This window comes from Lynx canadensis, chromosome B4, assembly GCF_007474595.2.
Source record: "Lynx canadensis isolate LIC74 chromosome B4, mLynCan4.pri.v2, whole genome shotgun sequence".
Lineage (NCBI taxonomy): Eukaryota > Metazoa > Chordata > Mammalia > Carnivora > Felidae > Lynx > Lynx canadensis.
This window is the reverse complement of record NC_044309.1, coordinates 23,078,885-23,095,621: the sequence shown is the minus strand read 5'-3', so window position 1 is coordinate 23,095,621 and position 16,737 is coordinate 23,078,885. Positions and strand designations below refer to the sequence as shown.

The following is a 16,737-nucleotide window of genomic DNA, read 5'->3' as shown; positions in this document are numbered from 1 at the left end:
AATATGGCATTTCCCCCCCCAAATTATATAAGTATAATTACACCATCTAGCAACTCCATTTCTGGAAATACATTCAAGAAACTTGAAAGTGGTGTTTTGGAGAGATATTTGTACCCATGTTTATAGCAGCCGTAGCTACAATAGCCAAAATGTACAAGCAATGTAAGTGACCGTCAGTGGATGAACAGACAGACAAAATGTGGTATGTGGATGGAAACTTGAGGACATTGTCCTAAGTGAGGTAAGCAGTCACAAAAGGACAAATACTGTATGATTCCATTTATATGAGATAACTAGAGTAGTCAAATCATAGGAAGAGAAAGTAGAATGGTGGTTGCCAGGGCCTGGCAGGAGAGGGAAATGGGGAGGTGTTTAATGTGTATAGAGTTTCAGTTTTGCAAGATGAAAAGAGTTCTGGAGATTGGTTGCACAACAAGTGAATATACCTAACAGTCCTGTACACTTAAAAACAGAGATGTACACTTAAAAAAGGTTAATGTGGTAAGTTTGTTATCCACATGTTCCCATAATTATAAATAATTTTTTGAAATACGAGTTTCCAGGGGCACCTGGGTGGCTCAGTCAGTTAAGCGTCTGACTTCAGCTCACAGTTTGATCTCACAGTTTGTGGGTTCGAGCCCCACGTCGGGCTCTGTGCTGGCAGCTCAGAGCCCAGAGCCTGCCTCGGATTCTGTGTCTCCCTCTCTCTCTGCCTCTCCCCCTTTCACGCTCTGTCTCTGTCTCTCAAAAATAAATAAACGTTAAAAAAATTTTTTTTAATAAATAAATAAATAAATAAATAAATAATAAACATATAATACGAGTTTCTAGGTCTTACTCCTGACTTGATGGGCCAGAACCTAAGCCTGAACCTAAGGAATCAGTATTTTTAACAAGGACCCAAGTTAATTCTTTTTTTTTTATTACATATTTTTTAATTTTTTTATTTACTTATTTATTTTTAATTTACACCCAAATTAGCATATAGTGCAATAATGATTTCAGGAATAGACTCCAGTGATTCATCCCCTGTGTATAACACCCAGTGCTCACCCCAACAAGTGTCTTTCATACCCAAGTTCATTCTGATGTGCATTATAGTTTGAAATCTACTGCCCTGGGAATAAACCACCTACGTTCCGAATATATTAGACTACCATTTTCAGTAATTCATTAGAGCATTCCTGATCAAGGGCATATACTCCCAGTTGAGGAATTAATTCTCAAGTCACTATAGAACATTTATATAGAAATTATTTATATAGCAGTTTAACTCCAAAGAGCATGCGCTTAGTTATTTACTAATCTCAGTGACATTGTTCTTCAAAGAGTGGGGCAAATTATAAGTATTATCCATCTATAACACATAGAGAAACTGAGGTAAAAGGAGATCAATTGTCCAGAAAAGACCAAATCTAAGTAAGACACAGTATCTTTTGGTAAACATTTAGTAATCACTACATTGCGTTTACTACAGTAGAAATTTAAAGATGAATTTCCCTCTCCCCCAAGAGTTCATCTATCAGTACTGACTAACCCCCTAACCTATGGAGATGAGAAACTTCCTCTTGCCAGCTAATCTCACCCTGCAACACACCTCCACCTCTGAGCCCAAGGGCAGCTTATTTAGCCCTCTCTTTCCACAATTCCTAATTTATAGACCCAATTTTAAAATATTATGCAGTTTATCAATGTTTATAATCAATATTATTTTACCAGAGACTGGCAGTCATTAAAAATAGGTAAAAGAAATGTCAATCCAATTCTGAGACCCATGAAGGGAAAACAGGAATCCTTGACGAATTATGTTTTTGGAACCCAAATCAAAATAAAACCTTATATCAACTTCAGGTCCTACCAGATGAGTCGCCATTTTATTTGGCCAAAGAGAAGATATCTTAGGTAACAGGTGAGAACATTCAAGTTCTTTCTTCAAAGTGCTAAAATTAAAACTTTAAATCTTACCCAAGAATTTGTTTTCCAAAATACTAGTTTTTCAATAAGAACAAGAGACAATGAATGCTGTACACAAAACACTTTGAAACACAGAAGTCCTCCAATTTTAAAGAAAAAGATGTACTATCACATGGATTACCACCCTGGGGCACATGTTGCCAAGTGTACCCAAAACAGTATTTTTTACATGGCTTTGAAAGAAACCCATTGTTGAGCACATAATTAAATTTTAATATTACTATGAGTACAAATAAGCCTAGTTTAATCTGAAATACAATTAAACAATTAAAAATCAACATGTGTTAATATTTGTGTCATAGAGTGCCAAGAAGATGCCTTTTCGTCAAAAGGTATTAACTTCATTAACTTCAAACTGTTCAAATGGCTTCTGGAGGTTTCTCTTATTTTAGCATTTCCCATGAACTCTGGAGAACAGATCTCAAAGTTTCCATTTTGAAAAAACAACAACAAAGCATTTGTTCAAAAAGCCTTGTAAGGATACCATTACACTTGCTATGAGATGATATTAAATTGACTAATTTTAGAACTCATTCACCAAATATGAAAATTTATTTAAAACAATTCATTATGGATTTAAGTAAGTTAAATTATAAGCTCTCCTATTATTAATAAATGAAATTTAACCTGCCATTTTAACTCTGCATATTATAGGCCACTAAACTCTCAATAAAGTCTATTATGGTAACGTAATTAGTGACACATCTGCACATGTAACTTCAGTGCAGTGACTCCTCAAGACGATTGTTATCACCACTTGGAAGAAGAAAGTCATAAGAACTCAGAAAAAAAGGAGTTTTAAAAGAAAAATAGCTAGATTGACTAATGCAGCCTTCTATTGGAAGCAAATTCAACTTTTTGATGTAGAGCTCTGGTGAAAAAAATGCCAATGGATCAGAGTATTGTTAGACATGCTGATTCGGTTTCCTGTCTTTGACAGGTCACTTTTGTATGACACTGGAAACTTTCTTGGCTCTGCTGTTTTGACTCAGAGGAGCTTATGCTAACTTTGATTTTGAAAGAGACTATTTGTTTTAAAGTTTGAAGAGATGAAACTACTGATTTTAATGGTTGGAGCACACACTCAGGGTCCACGCAAATAAATATTTCATATGTAGATTTTATTCATGTTCCTGGACAGGGGCAAAAGCTATACTATTTATGTTTTCATGGGTTTGAGGTTCACATGAAAACGGCCTTTAAAAAAAAACTAACATTAAGTAGTGTGAATTACATAAGGTTTATAAATTATTTAAAGGAGTGAAACAGTATTTGCATAAGTGATTCTTTTTAAAAGTGATTTGCTATTCCAATCTGACAAAAACCTCAAACAAAATAATTTATTGCCTTCTAAACTCTATTTTGATGGAAACATATTTTATGATTTTCTATTAATATGTAATAATTTTTTCCTCATAAATATTATTTTCATTATAGTTATGGCATTATAAAATAATTTCAAAGATAGTTAAAGCTAGAAATTATAATCATAGCCAGAAGTTTGATAATAAATTTTCATTTCATAAAGCATTTTTATTTTATTTTATTTTTTTCAACGTTTTTTATTTATTTTTGGGACAGAGAGAGACAGAGCATGAACGGGGGAGGGGCAGAGAGAGAGGGAGACACAGAATCGGAAACAGGCTCCAGGCTCTGAGCCATCAGCCCAGAGTCCGACGCGGGGCTCGAACTCACGGACCGCGAGATCGTGACCTGGCTGAAGTCGGACGCTTAACCGACTGCGCCACCCAGGCGCCCCAAAGCATTTTTATTTTAATAATGCCAAGATATGATATCGATTTTTTTTAATTTTTTTTTAATGTTTATTTATTTTGGGGACAGAGAGAGACAGAGCATGAATGGGGGAGGGGCAGAGAGAGAGGGAGACACAGAATCGGAAGCAGGCTCCAGGCTCTGAGCCATCAGCTCAGAGCCTGACGCGGGGCTCGAACTCACAGACCGCGAGATCGTGACCTGAGCTGAAGTCGGTCGCTTAACCGACTGAGCCACCCAGGCGCCCCGATATGATATCGATTTTTACATGTTATTAGAAAGAAGCACAAACGTTTGAAAGTTCATATTCACTAACTTCAACACAAATTTTACAAAAGTGTACCTACTGCATATAAGAACAGATAAAACTTAAACAATCTAGATGTCCACTAACTGGTAATGGATAGACGGTGGTATTCATACAATGGACTATTATACAGTAATAAAAATTAATTACTGTGGCTCCATTCATCTGCATGGATGAATTTTAAAGTTTTTGAGCAAGAGAAAGTCATGTAAAAATACATGCAGTGTGAGTGTATTTACATAAAATTCAAAAAGAGGAAAAACTAAACAGTGAAAAGCTATAAAAACAAACCAGGGAATGATGAATAGAAAATTTAGGATATAGTTACCTCTGGGGGAGAGAAGTGCATGTGATCAAAGAGAAGACAGGGTGGCTATCAGAGATGTGAGTAATGTTCTACTTTCAAAGCAAGGTGGTGAGTACATGGGTATTTGTTTTATTATTCATTCTTAAACTGTGCATATACTTGACAAAGTGGAGAAAATGGGAGGCAAGAAAATGGTGACTGTACATGTAGACAACTCTTTTTGAAGAGCATTCATCTTGAGTATGAAGAAATAAAAGAGTAGATAGGAAGAAATACGAATGTTTACAGAGATTTTGTTTTGCTCTTGTGCTAAGATATGGAGAACATCTGAATGACAGAACATTTCCATCAAAGGGGAGAGGGTGGAGAAACAGCAGGGATGACTAATTAGGCAAGGCACACTTGAAGAGGTTCGACTCTGAACTGAGGGGGAGCACGACTAATTCAGCCAAAGGGCAGTAAGGAAGGATAGAAACAGGCACAGATTCATACAGTCGCTGTAAACCCAAGTCCATCATATATGGTAGCTTGCTCCTCTTGAATGAGGCAAGGTTATCAGCTGAGAGGGAAAGGACAGAGCTGGCTTTGAGAAGTGAAGGCATGAGTAACAGGTTGGGGCAGTGAGAACAAACGGACTACAGATAAATAAATGTCAGCGTTCTCTTGCGCATTTCACCTTAATTCGTTTCCCTTCCCTCTGCCTAGAGTGTATTTCCCCTTCCTTTTCACCTAGAAAATCTTCCCATCCTTCAAGACTCACCTCAGATTCTACGTCCTGGGTCAAACGTTTTCTGACTATTCCATGGCAACCCTTGCCTCTTTTAATCCTTACAACACTTAGCTGTATCACTAATATTTTACTTACTCATCAACTATCTTGCAGTAACTCCTTTGTGTCGTACATGATTTTTTTGCCTCCCTAACTGCGGTTCTCAAGGACATAAATCATGTCTTAAAAAAAAACAACAACAACAAACTTTTGTCCTCCTTTTAGAAATAGTGCATTCTTATACACACAGCAAACATTTAGCTGCATTTTCTAAATATGCTATCTACTTAAAACAGATATTCTTAAAAAAAATAAGATATGCAAAAAAATAAGTAAACAAAGTAAGAACACATGAATGAGTGAACTTTGAGTCCTCCATTATTTTGTCACTGCTTCTGATTTTCAATTTTTGGTTTTAGAGCTTTGTAGAAACAAGCCAGAGATCTAATGTTAACATAAAACTGGTTTGAATTTTTATATTTTTTAAACAAATTGTTTCTGCTCGTTCAGCTAATTTTTTTTTTTTTACAACTTTTAAGATGCTTCTTCATAGAGTAGGTCTCTTAGGAAATGAAGCAGAACGTTATCAGCAAAGACAAATTATGTTAGGAATGCCATCTTGTGGCTGAGAGTAGTCCATTACACTATAGATCCTTTTAGTGGCAATCTTTAATTCAGAAATAAAATATCCAGGAAATTCACAAATATAAATCATGGTTAAAATTATAGTTACTACCAAGAAAAGAAAGCTAAATGTGTGTGTATGATTGTGTGTGATTTCAGTTGCCAAAAGAGACAATGTTCATTATAAAGAGAAATAATAGGCAAATTATATAGGAATGGATTCCAAATAATACAGAAAAACTGCCACCTATAACTATAAGCATACTTCTATTAAGACGATTCAAATACTCTGAATTTTGGGAAAACTTTTCTCATGAAAGAGAGAAGTAATTTTACTTCTATATCCACCACTAAGTAGTTCCGTTGATAATTACACCCTAGATTTTAATCATGTGTCTTGATTTTCAAACTGCATCACCCTAACTATAGCTATCCAAAGGGATGTGAAGGACAAAGCACTTATCTAATTTGGATCATGTAGGATACATACCATTAACTGTAGTCCAAAATGTGGAGTTTGAGGAGAGTTAAAAACACTGGCCCTATCTTAAGAGATGGGCTTACTACTTCTTCCATACAAGTTTGCAATTTGAATGATAAATTCTCTTTCTAGTCAATACAAACCTAGTAATGGTTACAGATGTATTACAAAACGACTGTTTAAGTATTTTCATTGCCAGGGTGAATAGCAGACATTTTGGTCCACTTAAAAGTGGGATGAGGGAGTGGAAATTGACATATCCCTAACGAGTGCAAAGCACTGCACAACGGCGCAAACGTCCATGCACTATGCTACCCTTTTGTCACTTCTAGATGATAAGGTTCCAAGCAGCATGTGCAGGTACAATGTTCAGTCACCGAGATTAGGTTATTGAAATTCCAAAAGGTAACAGGCCTACGTATAGATGTATTTACAAAAAAAAATGAAAATACTATCGTACTCCAAATCAATGTTTGTGATTTATTATCGCATGCTTATCGCCAGAAAAAAATATTTTACTCAAAACATTTTTATATGAATTGATTTTGTATTAGTTTTTCCACATGATTCTTTAGGACGTCCACATCAGCTGCACAGACCTGGTACTCCATCTTCTCTTGCTGCTTCATTCTTTCTAACAAAGCTTCATGAGGTGGAGGTAATGCGTTGTATGAACTCAGTAAATAAAGCTGACTTGATGAAGTATGGTTGATTTCTTTAATCTTTAAAGCCTGCATGATAGCAGGTGCAAACTTTGAGTAATGAGCTGTAGATGCGACAATCACTGGGCAAGTTTTGTCTTGCATTCTGTCCGCAACCACTTTTGCAACCGCAGTGTGTGGATCCAGAATATACCCTGAAGTACTGTAGGTGGAATGAATAGCTGCAAGGCACTCTCTCTCAGAGCACCAGTCGGCTACAAAATCCTGCTGAAGTTTCTCGACTAGCATCTTGTCTATCTGGAAGTGCTGCTGCTCTTCTAGTTGATTAAATAATTTTGTCATTAACCCTCCATCTTTATTAGCCATCATGTGTAAATGTCGTTCCAGGTTTGAAGCTTTAAGAATATCTATTGAGGGTGAAAAGGTAGGAGTTATTTTTCTTTCCCTCAGATCATAATGTCCTGTTTTTATAAAATCAGTCAGAACATGGTTCTGATTAGAGGCACAAATAAATTTTCGAATAGGGATTCCCATCATTTTGGCATACACTGCTGCTAAAATGTTACCAAAGTTTCCTGTGGGAATACAGACATCCACTGGGCTTCCAAAAGAAATAAATCCTTGGCTAACAAGATCAAGATATGCAGAAGCATGATAAACTACTTGGGGAAGCAGTCGGCCCCAGTTGATGGAATTAGCTGAACTTAAGATAGTTCCATGTTCCATAATAAGAAAGCCAGTAAAGTCAGAATCTTTAAAAATTCTTTTTATAGCTGTCTGGCAAAAATCAAAATCTGACTTGACACCCACTGCCCACCCATTTTCTTTCTGGCTGCCAATTATTTGTGCTTTTTGAAAATCACTTACTCCATTTTCAGGGAAAAATGTGGCCACGGCTATTCTTTGCTTGTGATTCTTATTAATACGACTAAAACCATTTAAGACTGCGCTGCCCGTGTCTCCTGACGTAGCTACAAGTATCATATAATTGCAGCTTGGTGGAATACAGTGTGCAAACAGATGAGGCAGAAGCTGTAAAGACAAATCTTTAAATGATCCTGTTGGTCCATGGAACAGCTCCAGGATGAACTGGTTGCCTGAAAGGTGCCTGACAGGGGCGATTTTTGAGCAGGCAAAGTTTTCCCCATAAGCAGTTTCAATCATTTCTCCCAATCTGGCAGCAGGTATGTCAGCAGGATGTATACACTTTTCCAATAGTATTTGTGCTCTTTCTATGTAGGTTGCTCCTACTAGGCTTTTCCACTCCCTACAGTTTAATTTTGGAAACTCCTTCTCAGGAACGAAGAGTCCACCATCAGAAGCTAACCCCTCAATCACTGCTTCACTAAAGAATTTTGTTGAGACCTTCTGCTCGCAGTCTTCAGGCCAATTGTGTCTTGTTGAAATGAACGTTTCTGAGTCCACATCTTGGTATCTTTTAACTGCATTAAGCACTTTGTCAGCTACCTCCTCTGGGGAAGCCCCACTTTCACAAAAAACACGGGTATCGTACCATTTCTTATAATACTGTCTTCTAAATGTAAGTAAGTCTTTCATAGATGTGCCAGCATTCTGACCTACAATCCTATCTACTTTCATGAATTTTAAACAACTGACTAGATCTATTAGAGGTACGTCCAGGTATACAATTATCCCATTTTTCTTCAGATGCCACATGCTAGCATCATGCATTGGATTGGACCCAGTAAGGGAAATCACACTTCCAGATGCAGAGAAGTTTAACACAGCTTTTCCTTCCTCTTCTAAAAATTGCTCATTACCAACATCCTGTAATTTTTCAGACACACTCATATTCCAGGTTTTTTCAAGGATATCATCATCCACATCTATGACACAACAACCTAGTTTCTGACCTATTATTCTGCCTACTGTTGTTTTCCCAGCACCAGGAGGTCCCATCAGGATAATATTTTTGTCTCCGACAAGAGAGTGGGTTGAGTGCCATGACTTCCTGAATTCTGCAAGTGCAAAGGTTCTTGAAAGAAACAGCTGCACATGTTTATCCGTTCTAACATGTACACTAGGAAAACATTTCTGGGCTATTTGTTTCAGATGCGGACACCGGTTAAAGTGGAGCATTCTCTTTTCACTTTTCTGCCCAAGTCAACCTAAAAACTGGCTTTAGCCCTTTTCAAAACATAAAAACAAAAAAGACATTTGGTTACTAATTTCAACGGACTTAAAGTCCCAACAGGACTGAAAATAACCATGTCCACTGTACATAAACTGTTTAGAAATCTTTCAAATGTATGGGACATTTAAAAAGTACTTAAACCCAAATTCTCAAATATTACAGATATCCTCTTAATCTTTTCGATCTCAAGACTGAATCATCAAAACTTTAGAAATTTGTAACTATAAGCAACACTTTATTCAGAAAATGCCTTATCATAGAGGCTTTAAAACACACACACAAACACACACACACACACACACACACACACAAAATCAGAGTAGTAGTTCTTTTCCTGTAATGAAAATTGTTTCTTGGTTTATAACCCATATAAACAAGGATTATTTGGAATGCTATTTACTTGCAATTCACAAAAGCTGAGTAATATTCTTCATATTTCCTTTTAGTTGTATGAACATGCAGACAGACTTATAAGTTTCTTATAAAACTCACAACAGGAAAGCAGGCTAAAATATTTGCTTACAAAACACTTAAATAACTTCCCAAATGATAGGGCAAAGGTATGACATTTTTTTGTCTTATGTGTCTTTTATATGCATATTGTAAAAGATCATTCTTACATACTTTTCATATTGAAGACTTTTAAAAAGCTAAAATGAAAGGTATAATATTATGCAAATAGTTAAGAATAAATTGATAATTAACAGCAAACTCAAAGGCTACGTATCTATAACCTTATCTGCATGAAACTGTCACTTTTGTTTCTGTCCTCTAAACATGATCAGTGGAGAGACTTAACTCAAATTCCAGACTCTAGTGATAGCAAAAAAAAAAAAAAAAAAAAGCCTCAGGAATGCTTCCAGTGATGAGAGAAAATAATTATTCTGGCATGCAGAGCAGCTCTGCAATTCCCCACGCTAGTCAGATCCTTGTCTTTGGAAATATACTCACCATTAAAACATGAATGTAAGCCATACAAGTCAAATTCTTAGTCGTGTGCAAAATGCAATTTAGGAACTGCTGCAATGTTCATGTACATTCACTACAGGAGTTCTACAGACATGTAGTGGGGCTTTTCACACGTTCCACAACTAAGCCATATTAAATATTAGGTGGTATGTTTAAATATGTTCTGAAAACTTTCAATCATTTACTACTCTGATTATCTGTAATACTGTGTTCTGTAATTACACATTTAAACCACTTTAAACTAACACCAAATTTAACTTACAAGTTAAATTAGAACTGTCAAGAGAAGGATTACATTTCTTTATTTGGCTTTTCAGCTTGTATGTGCTGACTTGTAATTTCCACTGACTTGTAAATATATGACACACAGGAACCAATCTTAGATGAAGAGTTTGTTGATGCTGAGGCAAAGTCAATCTTAGCAAAAAAACGGAGTCTATAATAGAAAAATTTTCAAGTTAATCATCACTGCATATAATGTTATAAAATTCCACACATAGACTGGTCTATTATTAAAATATCTACCTAAAAATTTTAAAGTATAGACAAATAATCAATTGACCCCTTTCCTGTTTCCCCAAATCTATTATTAAAAGATTAAGATACTTTTTTTCAATATCTGTGTCTTACAAAAGAAATTTTATTAAACCGTACTGAAGGAATTTTTTCCACCAAGCAATATGAAAGAGTAATATTACCAAATAATAACAAATGTACAACCTTTCACAATGACACCTAAAATTTTCATTTTTTAACTGTTTAGTGATGACAGAAAAATTTAAATCTGTGGCCTAAAGCTATAAAATGAGTGTTTGAATTTCTCTTGTAGGTTGTTTTATCCATCTGAATCACTACATGATTTGTACGTAATGATAACCTACGGTAAAAAGTGCAAATACAGTGTCGGCTACATACAGGTATCTCTTGGCTACTTAACTGAGCTTATAATAAATTCAAAGCACATATCACAGTGGCTGGCACATAAGAATATTCTCATATATGGTAATATTAATTACTGTCATGCAGAAACAGTGGACCAAAATCATTTAATTTGAATCAGAATACCTAGACTCAAGGCTAAGTATATTTTTTTTACGGTCTGGTTAGTTTATAAACCTTCAGAGAAAATAATGGTACTTATCCATGAATCAAGAACTGTTTTGCTATGCAGTCTAATTCTCTTCCTGTAGTAAACCAAGGACCAGAGAACGGTACACTTGAGCCATTCCAGCAATCTCTTTTATTGAACTGTATTCTAGTAAAGTACTTTAACACTAGTAATTTTTCCTGGAGGAGAGAACACTAGGTATTTTGAAGGCACTTTATAAAATAAACTGATTAACCTCCTATTCAGGAGGCTTTGGCTTATAACATCACAGTGTGTGTTCTTTTTTTTTACTTCCCAATGTGTAATTTTCTGATGTCCGTATTAGCAATCATTCTAATATTACCTAAGTAGCTGGTTTGTTTTTATGAACATTAAATCTTTTAACTGATCTTCTCCACTTAGTGTTGGTTACTACAATGCTCACCATCAACTATTAAAAGTAGAAGACTGTAACACAAACATTATGCAGCATTCACCTTATCTTTTGTAACCTGAGTTTTCCTTTACTTTATGTGAATTAAAAATAGAAAATTATGACAGTTCAATTTAATTCTGTATCAGTATTATTTACCAATAAAAAGCTTCCTGAGAAATAGCAGAAGGGAGTTGTTAAGGGCTATAATATGTAAACAAATAGTATTACTGTTAAAGAAAAATAAAGAAGATGAATTCTATTTTAAGTAACATACTGAATTTTGTTTTTTAACATTTTAGCCTCAAATTAATTTTAGGGCTTCAACATCCATTGTAAGCAAACCAAAAGACAAGATGAATAATACCCACACTATGTAACTTCCATCTGGAAATTAGGTTTACTTAAGAGTAATATAGTCAATTCTTGTTATTCATGGTAGTTATATTCTATAAAGTCACCGTGAGTACTAAATTAGTGAATATTGAATATTCTCATTGCTCCTAGGGGAAATACAGGGTTAGGTTCCTGTGAGCCTCTAGTCACCTTTTTGCCAACTGATCAATATATAACCTTGTTTTATGTCTCTGTTTAAAGACATTTTATATATTTTTTGACATTTTATATATTTTTTATATTTTTAATATGTAATTTGTACATATATATGCTTGATTCAATACCATTGAACAGCCAATAGTACTCTAACTTATGCCTGAATGAAGCCTATCTAACGCACATTTTATCTGTAGGTGCATCATAGCCTTATTGCCTTAGGAACACTAAGCACACTTCAGCCCTCTGGGGGCCATGGTAAACATCAAAATCACTAACTAGAGGCACAGAAATGTGAAAAATGTGGCACTAAATAGAATGGGAGAAGGACACTTGTTGGCCGTATTTGAGCTGAAACCAGAAGGCAGACAGCATCACCTTGCTTGACCTCAGCTTGGAGCATGCGCATCAGGAGACTCCTATCTTTCGCCACAGTGCGTGTGTCCATGAACAAATGCACAGGTTCTGCAGGGAATTACCTTGGGGTTATAAATAAATTCTAGCGAGCAGAATTCACAAATGTCGAACCTGTGAAGAGTGAGGATCAACTGCATATCATCCTCCTTTATGAGTCAAAGCCATGTTGTGACACTGAAAAGGCAATTTACCTTTAGCCAACAGACAAAACAACTTCCAATTAAATGGAAGTCAACTACAAGAGTCAGAAAACAAAAGCGGTATTTAGACCAAATCACTTGGCTATAAAGTACTCAGGTTTTACTATCCCAATATCCTGAAGTATTTTTTGCAGAGCCACGTTCCTCATGAAAATATTTTAGTCCTACTAACTCCTCAGAGGATGGAAGACCAGCACATTATACAGTAATACTTTTTAAGTAGGTTTTCCTACTAATCACTTAGAGTGGGGCTTTTTGATCCACTAATTCCATTGGCTACTTTCTAGACATAATAGACACCTGCCATTCAAACAGACAAATGAAAAGGCAGTAATGTGTCAGTGTCACAGCAAGAACTTTAAAATACAAAAACACAATGTCCACATGGACATAATGATTCACGTACTCTTTGATCTCAAGACACAAAATTTAACAATTTTACTGTGGCAAGCTGATCAAAACTGAATAAAGAATTCAAGGGAAAAAAAGTAGAGAAATCACTTTTTAAATCACTTTCAAATTATTTCCCATAAATGCTAATAAGCTTACATTTTTTAAACCAAAAACCATATTAATTTTCAGCAACCTATGTACAGTGAAGTTTTCCTAAGGTCACACTAGATGACTGCTCATCAATTAAAATCATACCCATTATCAATTTTTACTTCCAGAATGGTTGAGAATAATTTTTCAATTCCATTATAAAATTACCTAGTTTCCAATTCCTCTGGGATATCATCAAAATCCTATTTAGTCAGGATGATTTAGCATTTCTCACTCATTTAAAACATACTATTCCAAAATAAAACATAAGACACAGCACTTTAAAAATTATTTTATGATGAGAACTGGCTATAGTTCAATAAACTTCTGAAAATATTCATGTCTTGAGTATGCTTGTCACCCTATGTTAATGCAATCTAAATTTCTCAGAAGAATGACTAATCCAGTCCATTGTCTTAAGAAGTAAGACATCCTAGGGGCGCCTGGGTGGCGCAGTCGGTTAAGCGTCCGACTTCAGCCAAGTCACGATCTCGCGGTCCGTGAGTTCGAGCCCCGCGTCGGGCTCTGGGCTGATGGCTCAGAGCCTGGAGCCTGTTTCCGATTCTGTATCTCCCTCTCTTCGAGCCCCGCGTCGGGCTCTGGGCTGATGGCTCAGAGCCTGGAGCCTGTTTCCGATTCTGTATCTCCCTCTCTCTCTGCCCCTCCCCCATTCATGCTCTGTCTCTCTCTGTCCCAAAAATAAATAAACGTTGAAAAAAAAAAAATTTAAAAAAAAAAAAAAGAAGACATCCTGATTTTTTAAAATTCTTAAAAATGACTGCATTTTTACAGCAATAAATCGTTTCCCAATACATAATTTAAAAAATGCAAATATACTGAGACATAAACTAATCACAGGGGGTAAAATTCCGCTCTGGAACACTGAGCAAAAATCTTCTCATAACAAGCCTTTGTGTCAGTCAGCTCCTAACTTACCTAGAAACAGCAAGGTGGAAAGGGTGGAGGAACATACACTCCAGTGCCCTGTTGTAATCACAGGGCTCTTATAATCAAAAGTAGAATTTACAAGTTCAACCCTTATCCTTGCCCCTATTTAGCATCAAAGCTGATTAAGCCTTTCCTGTGGCTGCTCTTTTGCTGTTGGATATCCTCTTAATGGTCTTGAGTATTTAATTCAAGACTTCCTAAGTATCCTTTTAAACTCTGTAACTTAGAAATATTACAAAGAGTATCTCTTACACAGGATTTATTTTCCTCCTCCTTGTCTTATTTATATTCCCACCTATGCCCATTTTATTCATCTAAGTAAATTAGATTAATCTTTAGCAAAAAAACTCAAATTTGTATGTACAAGCATTTATAGCAGGGGTCTGTGCAAACCATAACCCACAGGCCAAATCTGTGCAAAACCTGGGTAATCACCCTTTTTTGTAAATTAAGTTTTATGGGAACACAACTTTGCTTATTTATTTGTTCACCTGTTTAGTATTGTCTTTGGCTGTTTTTGAGCTACAACAGTGGAGTTGAGCAGTTTTGACCAAAACCATTCAGCATGCAAAGGCCTAAAATATTACATAGCCCTTTATGGAAAAGGTTCATGACCTCTGACAATATATCAATACTAATTCCTGGAGGGCATATTGGACACAGATATTTTCTTTAACAGTATTGCTATTTTGAGGGAATTATAAAAAATAGAAATATATTCTTTGTAAATATGTTTTCAAAAGGCAAACAGAATTATAGACCAAGGATCTAAGGGAAAAAAGTTCCTTTCTAAATGATTTAACAATTTCATCAAGACTGTAAACTAAATATACTATAGTGAGATCATAAATTGGTATTTTTAAAACCACAGTAAATACATTGTCATCAGTGAAATTACTGTATTTGGTAACACCAAAGAGTCAGGACTGTAGCTAAGGTCGGTTGGTACTAACTGGAGGTAACAGGCTTTACGCTTACTGGCTCTTTTAGGAACTGAATAATATAAAACATCCCAAAGTGTTTCTTCATTAGAATATTTATAAGCTCTAGGCCAATGACCATCCATTGGCTAATGGTGTTATCATTAGGAGTCCTTAGTTCAAAGTTTAGTATGTATTCTTTAGAAAAAGAATTTTTCTCTTTATACATGCTAAGCAAAAAGAACACCCCCCCCCAAAAAAAAAAAAAAAAACATAAAGGGGAAAGGAAAAGGACAAAGTGGTATATAGACACAGAAAAAAAAGTTTTAAAAAGTAGAAAATCTGATGTGAACAGGAGCATCATTTCCAACGTGTCACCCATCTGAAATAAAATGTTAAACACACGGGATAAAGATAAAAATCTGATTAACTGGATAAAAAAAAACTAAATGTATTCTTAGCTAATGAAATTCACTAAAAGTCCCAAATGATCAGCACCTACATATTCTGCATAGCCTTTTAAGTAGGAATTAAAAGATTAATGAAGCAATCGTGCTGTTTTTCTCTCTCCACCGAGCACCCTGGCAGTGAGCCAACCCACACTGGTGTTGTCTTTTATCTCTGACCGTCTTTATTCCCTGTGGGCAGTGGCCTCTGTAAGTTTGGTTCAAACCAAATAATTTATTTCCCAAATCTTGCCAAAATGCCTTTTAGAGACTCGGGGTGGCAAAGGCTTCTATATGAATTTTTTCAGCAATCTTACGTGAATAGGCTTATAGAAGACCAGGCGGTTCAAAACGGAATAAAACCTTTTCTGAGAAGACAATATCAAAAAAGGGACAGCAACCAATCAAACAAACAAAATAAGCAAAAATTCAAGGGCCCATTTAAAAAAGCTTCTCCTTCTGGTTTAGGCTGCTCTTTTTAAAAACAGCCAGTCCACACGTCGGTGGAGTAATACCTAAGAGGAGGGACCCGACTAAGAGGTAAACTGGGGGAACAGAGAAGCAGCGAGGCGCAGGAGAAAGAGGGAGGCCGGGGAGGACCGTAGCGCGACAGGTGGATGGGCGTAAGGCGGGACGTGGGCGCGCACTCCCGCAGGTGGCGAGCAGAGCAGCCGAGCGAGCTCCGGGCAGCCCAGGCAGAAGCAGCGGGGAAAATGCGCGCAGACACAGTTGAGATCACAACGGAGTAGCGGAAAGGGGAAGAAACGAAAAGGGGAAAGGCATGCGATGGGAACGGACCGGTTTCTACAGTTTCCCTTTCTTTCTCCTCAAATCACTCACCAAGAAAATCACACTGAGAAGACTGGGGGGAAAGGAAAGAAAATGGGAAGGAGCGTCCAGGAGCCGCCACTGCCGCCTGGGGACGGACTCCCACACCTCGGGGCCTCTCCACGGCTCGCCCACGGCCCAGGCGCGAGGCCCTCGCTAGGCCTGATCCGCCCCCAGCCCCGCGCTGCGGTCTCTGCGCCTGCGTCAGTCAGGGAGGGCCTGCGCGCCGGCGCGCCCCACCCACGCCCCAGGCAACCTCACGCCGAACACGTGACTAGCAGTCCGCGCTCCACCTATGTGAATCCTCGCTGCTCCTCAGGCTCCTCCCCACCCCGTCCAGCT

General features: G+C 36.8%; 1 protein-coding gene across 2 annotated transcripts; it reads right to left on the bottom strand.

The window, feature by feature from the left end:
* Positions 1 to 6,695: 6,695 nt before the first annotated feature.
* Positions 6,696 to 16,556, bottom strand: THNSL1 (threonine synthase like 1). 2 transcript variants are annotated; one of them, XM_030321585.1, is made up of 3 exons: positions 16,408 to 16,556; positions 10,284 to 10,457; positions 6,696 to 9,045 (listed from the first exon to the last, which is right to left on the bottom strand). In XM_030321585.1, the coding sequence occupies exon 3, from the start codon at positions 8,995 to 8,997 to the stop codon at positions 6,766 to 6,768; it is 2,232 nt and encodes a 743-aa protein (XP_030177445.1). In that variant the 5' UTR covers positions 8,998 to 9,045; positions 10,284 to 10,457; positions 16,408 to 16,556; the 3' UTR covers positions 6,696 to 6,765. The 2 variants fall into 2 exon arrangements, with proteins under 2 accessions (XP_030177445.1, XP_030177446.1); XM_030321586.1 differs by lacking the exon at positions 10,284 to 10,457.
* Between the last annotated feature and the right edge of the window lie 181 nt (positions 16,557 to 16,737).

Coding starts and splice junctions, on each gene's coding strand:
- THNSL1 (XM_030321585.1), bottom strand. CDS start 8,997: ATGCTCCACTTTAACCGGTGTCCGCATCTGAAACAAATAGCCCAGAAA.